Below are 12,067 nucleotides of genomic sequence, written 5' to 3'. Positions count from 1 at the left end.
CTGCGGCGGCGGAGGGAGCAGAGCCACATTAGCTATGGCGCCGGTTACTGTGACTGTTACTGTTATAGCTTGCTCTATAGTTAAAAAAAAAAAAAAAAAAGACATCCCCTGAAAATAAGACCTAGTGTGTTTTTTGGGGGCAAAAACAATATAAGACGGTACAGATTCTTGTGCTAGTCATCTCCACAGCATGCACATGTTGCCTCTACATAATATGTAAGTCTGGGGCATCCAAAAGTTTGCAGTGTATTTATTTATGAAGTGAGACGCTTTTCCTTTTTGATATTGCGATACCGAAGCCCTTGTTCTAATCAAAACCTAATATTTGCTCCCTCTAGATGGAAAGCTGAAGACCTGGGTCTACGGGGTGGCGGCAGGTGCCTTTGTCTTGCTCCTATTTGTGGTTTCAATGATCTATCTGGCCTGGTAAGTTTTTATTTATTTTTATTTATTTCTTTATTTATTTATTTATGTATTATCTTTTTCAGTGTCTGTTTTTTTCCTTGCTTGTTATTAAAAGCAACAGTTTAACATACAATGTAACAATAACAGTTTCAGTTTAAAATGCAGAGGTCCCAAAGCAGGTTTACACTGGGTACATTGTCATTTCCAGTGCAGGTACTTTGCATGGACACGATATAATCCATTGAGTGCAATAGGGCCCCGTTGCCACAAGGTGCTATGCATTGCATTGTCTTAAAAATATCTTTCATACTACATTGATCTAAATTTTCCATTTAAAGTGTATCCGAACCCAAGAACAAAAATGTAATATAGTGCAGCTTAGCAGTCCTTAGATGTGGTGGCTGCATTAGTTTTCTTTTTGAGGCTTTTTTTCCCCTATAGTTTTACCTGGCGATCCTGCCAATAACACACATCCTGTCCTAGGGTGACAATGCTCACATTTTGGGTATCTATTTACTCGGCACAACCTCCTCTTTTACATTTTACCCCCCAAAAAATGGGTATTATATTGTGTTTGTCTGCCCTAAAATTAAGTATAATTTTTACTGACATTTTCGGGTTTGATAAAGAGTTGAGCTAATTTCAAGTATCTTATTATTTAAAATTATTATTTTAAAATAAGTAATGTCCAGGTCTAAGGCGTGGATTATATTATGTGTGCAAAAAAGGCAAAAAAAACGCACTGACAGCGAAAGGGTTAAATGATTATTTCAAACTATTCCACTGCAACAGAAAACCCAGAGAGGTTCTGTAGTCAGTTATTACAACAGTGCCACCAGCAGGCTATAACTGGGTACTGCAGCAATCATCACTGGTAGAATTTCATGCATTGAAAATTAAAGGGGCTGGTAAAAAAAAAGTACTGAAAAGAAATAGGATGAATAGAAGGCTCTGATTTTTCTTTTAATAAATTTGATAATTAGTGTCACTGCAAAACGTCAATATAAATTCAGTGTTTAAAGTCTGATGTAATTTGCTGCAGTATAAAACAGTGGCTTAGTGGTTAGCACTTCTGCCTTGCAGCAATGGGGATCTGCGGTTTGTATCCCAGTCAGGTCACTATCTGCAAAGAGTTTGCATGTTCTCCCTGTGTTTGCGTGGGTTTCCTCCGGGTACTCCGGTTTTCTCCCACACTCCCAAAGACATGCTGGAAGGTTAACTGCCCCTATATGAGTGTGCGAAAGGACCTTAGATTGTAAGCTCCTTGAAGGCAGGGAATGATGTGATGTGAACTGTGTAAATTGTTGTTGCTATATAAATGCTGTAATAATGAAGAATAAAATGTAGCAAAATTGGTTAAATCTACATACAGTACCTCCTAAAGGTGTTTTTTTTTTATTATTTTTTGTGAGGTTGTTTATTTTTTCAGAATTTTCATTTTAGAATAAAAAAAAAACTATAAGAGGGTTATTCACTATACAGCCGAAGAATATAGCTGTAGCTTCGGCTGATCCTTTGGCTCACTTCGGCCGACTGAGCCCATCGGTTCAGTCGAACTGAAGGGCTGCCGTCCAAATTATTCACAATAGACCATACAGCAGCCGAAGGCAGCCAAGCAGCTCAGCCGGGCCAAAGGCATTTGCTTCGGCTCGGCTGAGCCGTAGTGACACCCGAAGCGTGGAGAAAGGTTGGCCGAAGGGGCGACCGTTCTTCATGGAAATGACAGCTGGGCAGAGTCAGACGTGATCTCACGGCTGGCTCCGCCCAGTTGTAATGACAGATCACGTCTCCAAATTACCTGGAGACGCTGATCTGTAATTAAAGGTCACGGCTGACTCTGCCCAGTTGTTTTTTTTGCCCGGGACCTGCTAGAAGACTCTGGCAGGTGCCGGCCAATAGTAATCATTCTTTTCTTTTCATTTTTTGTTATTATTTTCTTGATTTTTTTTAAATTTTCGTATTCATTTAAATTTGTTTAAATACTTTTTTTTTTAATTCTCATTTATTTACATTTCTTTCTTTTCTGTTTGCTACCTCCGAGGCGGCATTCGGCTATTTATGAGAATAGGGGCAAACGGCAGCGAATGAGCTGCCGGAGCTTTGGTAAGCCGATCCAGATGTTGGATCGGCTGAGCCGAACACCTTCTGCACTTCGGCTCAGCCGAAGGCAGCCGATGTACGGCTGATTTTAGCCGATGTAGGGCTGAAATCAGCCGTACAAGGCTGAAGTGAATAGCACTTCACATCTGCTGGGTTATTCACTCGGTGAATGAGTGAAGTAAAAGACCCCCTTAAATGTTTGTAAGAGAAATTAAAAATTTTACAGTAATCTAAACTTTAGTTTTGTAAGTAATCGATCATTATTTTCAATTTGCAGCAAAAAGCCAAAGAAACCACCAAGAAGGCAAAACAATCGCCTGAAACCCCTAACCTTGGCTTACGACGGTGACGCGGACATGTAAACAAATAAAAATAAGTAACTTGTGAAAAACCTGGAAAAACGAAATATACATTCCATCTTTTAGTGTATCAGATATGAACAGACAAGGACAAAGAGTCAATGTTCGGAGAACGTCTGCTAAGAAGAAGAAAGGATACATTGATTATAAAGTAACAGTTAGGAATATGGCGGAAGCTGAGGCTCATTCATACTGCGACTTCGGTAGACGGTCTTGAACCCGAGGAATGGATCGTGAAGTGAAAACCATCTCACTGTAAATGTAAACACGAACTGACCTGAAACAAAGCTTAACCGGGCTTCCCGACCTTCGCTAACCGATACTCATACGATCAGCCGCCGGCCGTACGAAAATCTGATTATTCTCGCGGGTGTCCTTGAGAAAATAATGAGGTTTGCTGTAAATAATACAATATAAAGACGTTCAGTATTCAAATAGTTTACAAAATACATATTCCACCTGACTTCAATGATACAATATGGGACCACAATTTCCGGTCACGCTCCAAAGTTCCTATGCCACGGTACACATTAAACAAAGTGTCCTGTAATGCAGTATTTTCTAATATCTCTGACCAAGTACCCACTTGTAAATGTGACCATGTTTTTACTTTCTCTAACTCTCCTAATGTTGCCTACATCATTTTTTTGCTGTATGTAAGGCAAGAATTGCACTATATTAGTGCAGCATGATATGCACTTAACTAGTATTGCCATAGAAAAGGCCTCTTTCATAAGGGACGGTGTCTTGTGCTAGAAGTGTCACGTAGACATTTAATACAGAATGAAAGTGTCTTTTTTTTTAATGCAAACACTCTGAAATTGCAGGTTGAAGATTGTAAATGCTGCTGTCAATCAAATAAAAAGGCAGAGCACAGGGAAGAACTGGAAGGAGTCACATTTTTTCTGTGCAGTGCTGCTCTTTGTCCCCATGCAAATTTATGAGCAGAATGATAAAGATGTGCGAAGCCTGAGACCTCTGGGTTGTGTAGCCTGCAGAGCTGAAGCCAAGAGGTCATAGAGAATCACAGCTCCTGCTCTGTGCCGGCAAAGCAGCAGGGAGGCCTTCTGGAAAAGCCACAAGACACATAATTTGTGCATGCATGCCCTATTTCTACCTTGCAATTTCAAAGTGTTTGCATTAAAAAAAAAAAAAAAAAACTTAAGTTCTGCTTTAAGGGAAATAAAAAAAAGTGTTGAAAACCAGGATGAGAGTAGAGTTTCTGTACCGGGGTCAATTACGTGTATATACAATAGCCATTTTCTAGTTAGAACTTGTGTCTCTTGTTTTCAAACCTCTCCACCCGTCCATCCCTCCTTATTTATACCTAACTTATTTTAACGATGTATTCTTGCAATGTGTCTGTACAGTTCGTAAATAGATAGGCACACCGTACAGAGGAGGCCTGTATATGGGCCTGAGACTTTTTGTTAACGATATAATTAACACTTTTTTTTAATATGATACAAGAGCCAAATATTGCTATGAAGGGGAATAAACCGCGATTGATCCGTGGATCTACATATACTGAAAACAACCGCACAAAAGTCTTCAAATGGAAAAAAAGAAAACTCAATTTTTTTGTTAACTTTTAGATAGAAATCAGATTCTACTTTTTGTTGAAGTGGGGGAATGAGTTCTACATTTGTTGGCCTATTGAGTAGAAACAAAGGAACAATTTTGACATTCAACCCATCCTACGTGCCAGGGAAGTTCTGTATAATTTGACTTTGGCCCTGTTGATACATTACAATAACCTGAGCTTATTATCCTTAGGCCCCTTTCACCCGGGCTTTCTGGGATGTATGTATTTAATGGAGAAGATATCTCTACTTTAAGGCCCCTTTCACACGATTCGATCAGGAGGGGATCCCTGCACAGATGCCCATAGAGTAACATTGGGCTGCCGATCAGGTCCTCCTGAAAAACTGACAGACGGACCTGATCCGAAGCCCAATGTTACTCTATGGGCAACTGGATCTAAACAAACGGATCAGAGTTCAGTTTCGACGGACTTTACCGTCGAAAAGTCCGCCGGATTTGAGGTGATCTGATGTAAACGGACACATCTGGTGCCGTCCGTTTTGATCAGCAGGGGATCTGTGCAGGGATCCTCTCCGGATCGGATCGTGTGAAAGGGGCCTTAAAGCAGAGCTATCTTCTCCATTAAATTCACACATCCCTGGAGCCCAACCTTTGGCCCTTTGGCAGTTATTGAGCATTCCTATGGGGGGTTTATGGGCTTACACAAGCCAGTTAGGGAAAATACACTGGCTTCTAATAGGTAAATGATTTTGGTTTATTTCCATCACACGCTCTTACTCTTTGTATGTTTTCTTTGTATGTTTCTCTGACCTTTTATAATGGATCTTGTTGAGAGAAATATCAAATCATTTTATAAAGGGCTGTAGGGAGTAGAAATGTTGAAGCATTGATTTGCAAAGGGGCTTTAATAGCAGTGATCCCTAGAAGTCTTTTGCAACATGCACATCATTAGTCCCTGGCAGCTTTATCTGCCTTATACCTACAGATTATTTAATGCGGCCCTTTGATGATGTCAGACCCCCTATATCAAGTACATTGACAACATACATTGGTAAAAGAAGCTCCAAGCTACCGCTGCTGTCAAGTCACATAACCAATGAATGCTCACATGGCTATTAACTTAAAGGGGATTGAGGCCCTGACTTTCAAGCAGAGCTTCTGATTAACCTGAACACTAATCCTCCCACACATGTGCATTGGTGGAAATTTTTCTTTAAATTGAGAGTTAGCGCTGCACCCCCCATATGCAGTAAATATAATTATTCATCTATTGTGAACAATGTCTTCCCTTCAGTGTTCACTGCCTGAGGCCAGTGTGGTTGGGGGGCAGTAGGTTGGAGGGTCCCACCTGGCAGTGCATGCTACCGGGGGGGTTGGTGTTGGCAGTGCATATTACTGGGGGGGTAGTTTGCATGGTACTTCTATCCAACCTTTCGCCCAGCTCACTGGCATCTCACTCAATTACTGGCAACCAGTGACGTCGGTGAGCTGGGCGGGAAGCCGGCCAGAGTGTCACAGGTTGCCGAGAGTCAGATAGACACACTGCCAGAAAGGGGGTGGCAGGAACACTTGCCACACCCCAAGCGTGAGATGCCGCCTGAAGCAACCAGCTCAGGCTGCCTTATTATAGGGAGCAAGGGATGTGATTAGCATTCACTGCTTAAAGCTGAATTCCAGGCAAATATACAATAGGACTGGTTTACCTGCCAAAAGATTTGTAAACCAGTCTTGCATATCAGGAGCCCCTGCAAGACAGCAAGTTAAGAAATACTGCTAATACCCACCCAGGCCTTGGACAATGAAGGAGCAAAAGTACACTAATGGGGGCTGTTCCTGTGCCCTGCCCTTGTAAGTATGTTCACTTCATTAGACTGACAGCATTGTCCAAACCCATAGAGCCCTAGCTGTCTCAGAATCCTTGTCACGAGGTAAAGAGTGAGCATGAAGCCAGCTTCCTGGCCAATCCGGAGCAGCGAGGGAACATAGAGCTGGCTTCCCGGCCAATCAGTAAGCCGGGCAGCATGTGATGACTCGCTGCCTGGCTTCCTGATACTGGAAGTTCGGGTATCGGGCTAGGCATCTGAGCATTTAGGCTCACCCAAATACTCAGTATCGGCACCGATACTAGTATCGGTATTGGTGCATCCCTAGTTTTCTTTATTTATTAAGCTCAGGACTAAAAATAACAATTTCACTAAATTAATTAAAAATTGCATATAAACATTACTGCATTCTACTTTTCATACAGCAGGCCCCCATTTATGTGAATTCCAGGCTAATCCTATCTGCTTTGCTGGAAAGAAATCATGTTGTTTACAGTGTTCAGTGAGTTGACTCCTTACCCCTCCCTGCTTATCTGTTGTTCTTTCTCTTTAGAAAACCCATATTGCTATATGACATTTATACACCTTTGCTTATCCAGGGTATGGCACGTATGGCACATGCCCTGGATGACAAATTGAATGGGGGGGGGGTCAGCTTCGTGGGTCAGCAAAAGTTCACCGACCCATGGAGACTTTTTTCTATTCTCACCCCTCTCCCATGCACATCTCCCTGCCCGGCTCTTAGCAACCAGGTATGCTCTGGCCTGCGTCCCGCCTAGTGCCTGGCAACCAGTGACACCACTGGTTACCAGGAGCTGGGTAAGACTCTGGCCAGAGCATACCTGGTTGCTAAGAGTCAGGCAGGGAGATGTGTGAGGGCCATAAACATATACCCGCCCAGCTTTTAGCACCCAGTAAACTGGTCCCTTTTTTATGGTATCTGGAAGTCAATTCAAAGGCGGTGTAATTAGATTGATCAACACTTTAAATCGGCCTGGCCTGTCTTTGTGCCCTTCTGCTGGCCGCCCAGTTTTACGTCACTGCTTCCATGACCGGAGCAGCCAAATAGGTGCAAGGGGGAGTATTTTAAATGGTTGCTGCTTCAAAAGGCAGCTACCCAACACCTACAGCTCAGTACTTGGCTACACGGACGCATACAGAAAAAGCAAAGAAAAAGGTCATGTGGATTTTCTACCAAAATGTTTTAAAGGCAATTCAATTAATTAGGACTGCTTTAGAATAGCTTTTCCTTTTCAATGTGCCAGGAGTTCCCCTTTTAGTTTAAGCCATGTTTCTAAGTTGGCAAGTACGGGTCGACCTGTAAGAACCAATACATTGGAGAAACCTGAAAACGAATCTAAAACCTTGCTACAAATCTCTCTCCAAAAAAAACAAAAATATTAAGACCAACAAAAAGGGCCAGATATAAAATCATATTTGAATTAAAGTGTATGTATAGCCAAAACTTTTGTTTTGTTTTGGATGGGGTAAGAAATGGTTAAAGCCTCCATTGGCTTATTTTTTGCTGTCTGCGTCCCGCTGTAGAGATTTTCCTTCGCTTCCTGTCCTGGAGGTGCAACAGGAAATGAGAGAAAATCTCTCTAAATGGGAAGGAGATTCGCATCTTAGTTGTCACCAGAACATTTGGATGATTGCCCCTCACCTCATGCTCTAATTACAACCCTTTCCGACTCCATCCAAGACTAAGTCTGTGAAAGTTCTCATTCATCCAGGACATGTATATCTGTAAAAAAAAAAAAAAAAAATCAAAGCAACTGTACTTGCTGTATTTTTCTTTAAGAAGTTTTGCTGGTCATCCATCCGACTAGCTTTCTTAAGTCAGAATGACATGTACAAAAAAAGGGTGGGGATTGGGGGTTGCATCACGGGAGGGAGCTGGGGGGTGCAAGTAGCTGGTCTTGCCCATTGCGCAAAATAGTCTAGCCCCGGCACTGTGTCTGCCACATACAATGCTGTTTTAACACCTCTCTCTGGGCAGCTTGGTTACACCTGCTAGCTCCAATCATACAAATACAATCAACAACGTACCTCCATGAGGTCTCTGACCCCATGCTGGTTGATAAACAGTTTATGTTGATTGTAGCATTAATCACCGTATTATATTCATTTATATTTATTTATACCCAGAGATTTTTTTAGACAAGTCATTCTGAATTGAGTAAGCTAGTCAGATGACCAGCGAAACGTCTTCAAAAAAATACAGCAAGTCCAGTTGCTGTTTACAGATACATCCAAAACTAAGGAAAAACATTTTGTGCTTGTATTTACGCTTTAATCAACAGGCAAAATTATTATGTTTTTATTTTTTTTGTATTTTAAAAAATATATATTTCTATGTGAACTGTTATAATCCCTTTCGCCGTACAGTTTCAGTTAATGGTGAATTCCACGGGAGGTGAAGGATTTCCTCTGCCTACTTTCATTTACTTGAATGTGTATTTCATAGTGTATGACTCCTCCTGCCTACAGAATGTTTACTTTTCTTTTTTGTTAATTTGTAAATGATGTAATCTTTTATTTTATTTTTTGGTACATTTTTTTTAAAACGCAGAACATGTTTTAAATAAATCGATTTGTGTTTGTCATTCAGTTTCTACAAAGGCAAGTGAAAGTGTAATTTCCTTTTTATATCCATGTAACTTGCAAATAACTCATGTACAGTAATGCTGGCAATAAAGATCAATACATATTTACCTTTTAGTATTCTGTTTTTTTTATAAAAAAAAGAAATGATATGTGATGGACTAAAATCAGTAAATGAAACATGAGATTATAGTCCATCTCGGGAGCGAGCTTGGAGCAGTGGCTACTTTACAACACACACAGGGACCATAGGGAACAAAAGTATCCCCCCTCCAGAAGGAAGGACAGTGTCAGCACCAATTCATTTTAATTTGAAGTAGCCAATAGCAGACTGGCTACTGAAACACCACATACTGAGCACAGAGGAGCGGACTTGAGAGAGAAAGTTGCCTCTCAGTTCCGCTCCTCTACTCAGTGGGTGTGTTCAATAGCCAGCCTGCCATTAGCTTTTGCAATTTTGAAATAGATGGGGGTCGCCGTTGGTCCCTGTGTCTATTTGCACCGGCCCTGCTCTATTTGCACCGGCCCTGTGTCTATTTGCATAAATATAAATTTAAAGGCCCCCCATTTATATGGTATGATTTTGTTTTGCTCTCACTTTTATAAATCAGGCACATAAGGAATCTCTGTAGAGATGAGTTAGCATTCACGTTTTCAAGAATGATTCATGTGTATAAGGATATTTTTTCTGAATTTCATCTAGGTTTAATAATCCATACAATTCGATGTACTGATTATATTTTAACAAGGTAAAACGAAACGTGGTGAAAAAAAAACAAAACAGGTATGCTACACGCACACACACACACACACACACACACACACACACACATATACTGAGTGGCCAGATTATTATGACCACCCCATGAGTACTTCGTTGGGCCACCAGATGACTCCACGAGATGATGAAGGGTGATGCAAGGAATCCGACACTGCACTGTCGCCCTTCTGTTGTCTTGCCACTCTCCGTTCTGCCCTAACATTGACTAGTCGCTGGCGGCCACAATTCGCACGTTCAGACCCAGATTTTCGGCTGACAGTCCAGTCTTTAAACACTTTAACAACATTTAAAGAATTCTGCTGTTTTGCTGATACTCGCTCCATGGCCCCGAGCGCCAACAATCATCCCACGTTCAAAGGCTGTTAAATCGCGTTGTTTACCCGTATCTTCATCTGTCATGGTAAACAACCTGCTTCCCTATTTATAATGGTCTGGCCCTCTAGCAACTTCAGCGCCAAATTATAGCTAATTTGCCTACAAACGTCAGGTGGTCATACTAATCTGGCCACTCAGTGTATATATACTGTATATACTGTATATACCGGGGTCTCATGCTCCCTGAACCACTCTTTCAGGCAGTAGGTCATTTGACACATGGAAGCTCAAAAACACTCTGAAGGGAAATGTATTTATGTATCAAAACTGGAGCAAACAAACTCTGGAGCAGCTGTGCATGGCAACCAATCAGCTTCTCTCTTTCATTTTAAAACTGTAGAGAGAAGCTGATTGGTTGCCATGCTGCTCCGGGTTTGATAAATTCCCCTCTATGTATCTTCTTTGTGTTTAAAGATGAATAAATATACATGGTGATTTATTAAACAGTCCCAAGGCAAGTCACCACACTAATTGTAAGGTAAGGTAGATGCCCAGGTGGTCATCCACAAATACACATCCATTCAAATCCAAAGTAGGAATAGAGGCATTCATGAGTCTTGCAGCTGAGATAAGTCAAAGCATCAGCATTTTATTGTCAGATAATAGAATTCTGAGGTTTGGGGGATGATTTACTAAAGCCTGTTCACTTTGCAAGGAAACTTCCACTTTGCAATGGAAGTTTCCCTTAGCTTAGTGAATGTGATGCAATTCTACTTTTGTATGTTGATTTATTAATTTCTCAGTTGTGACCATGGGTTTGATTTCCTATAATTATTATTATTATTATTCAGGATTTATTTAGCAGTTTGCACAGGGCTTTACAAAATATGGGGAGATAATAAATTACCATACAAAAAGATTAGTAGGACCCTGCCAAAGGCAAATAGACTGTTGACCTAGCAATGGACTTTTCACTTAGCTTAGTGAATGTGGTGAAAATTCACTGTGCAAAGCATACCCAATCACGTGCAAGGAAAATATAAAACAAAACGGCATTTTTGCTTGCACATTGAATGATGGAAGTTAGCATCGCTTCACCTCATTCACTAAGCTAAGGGAATACAGCCTATTTACCTTTTTATGCATTTTTTAAAAACTGTTTCCAGTATCAGGCCACTCTGAAAAGCATTGTTCCCATTGGGATTCACTAGCTTGGAGCGCCAAGTATATGGTATCATCTTAATAAGAGTGATTGCTAAATGTGCATGTAGTGCCCACCTGACCCCCAAAGGCATGTGGTGACATCAAAAGGCTTCCACAGTGCAAGAATACTTTAGTTGAGTAGAAGATGACACTATGTAACAGAACCACAGCTGGATAGAGGATGTGCTTGAGATCTTCCCTGGGAGAGACAGCAGACTTGATCCTGAGGTCCATGCCATCCTGGCCTCTCTGGCAGCTCCAGCAAATAAAGGTCCTTCTGGGTCCATATCTGGCATCTGCGGACTTCAGGCCCAGTTAGCTTCTCCAACCTTGTACATCCCACCCCCAGACTAGGCCCTGGAGCCGACTGCCCCGTGCACATGGCAGTTCCTGATCCTAACCTCTCCTCCGTGGATGGGGGGGGGGAAGAGCACCTCCCGGAAATGAGAGGGACACCTCCCTGAAAGTGCTTCTTTCAGGTTGGGATCCCTGAGTATGTATGCACTCCCTCAGCATGCACCACTTGCCATGAAACCCCCTAGTGATTGGCTGGTGAGGGATAAACACTCCCAATGTTTTCCCATTGGCTGCCTCACTCTGTGGCAGGGTCACAATCCCACTACAGGTAGATGCAGACAATAGCAGAACACATAGGAATGACCAAATGATCACAGACTACAACTCAGCCAGACTGAATACAGTTCCAGCAACACTTAATTTAAAGAGCCACTCCACTTATGAAGGGGCTACATGTGCAAGGGGCTTGCATCCTTTTAGCACTCACTCTTTTTTAAGCCGATACAATATACTTGTTTCTCCAAGCTGGTAGGTCCTAATACAGGGGTGGGCAACTCCAGCCCTCCAGCTTTTGACCCATGAGGCATTGTAAGACTGGCAGTTACAGGCATGACCGCCAGAGGCAGAGACATGTC

The 12,067-nt window shown here is 41.8% G+C and overlaps 1 protein-coding gene across 1 annotated transcript in view; it reads left to right on the top strand.

The window, feature by feature from the left end:
* The window catches only part of THSD7A (thrombospondin type 1 domain containing 7A), a 212,495-nt gene extending 209,627 nt beyond the window's left edge, over positions 1-2,868 (top strand). The window contains exons 27-28 of the mRNA XM_018555121.1: positions 339-426; positions 2,783-2,868. Coding sequence (XP_018410623.1) covers positions 339-426; positions 2,783-2,867 — 173 coding nt within the window. The 3' untranslated portion in view covers position 2,868. The remainder of the gene's footprint in view (positions 1-338; positions 427-2,782) is intronic.
* Positions 2,869-12,067: the final 9,199 nt, after the last annotated feature.

This window comes from Nanorana parkeri, unplaced genomic scaffold (genome assembly GCF_000935625.1).
Source record: "Nanorana parkeri isolate BGI_ZX_2015 unplaced genomic scaffold, ASM93562v1 scaffold184, whole genome shotgun sequence".
NCBI classification, from domain to species: Eukaryota; Metazoa; Chordata; class Amphibia; order Anura; family Dicroglossidae; genus Nanorana; species Nanorana parkeri.
Note: the sequence above shows the minus strand (reverse complement) of the source record. Positions and strands in the feature narration are given on the sequence as shown.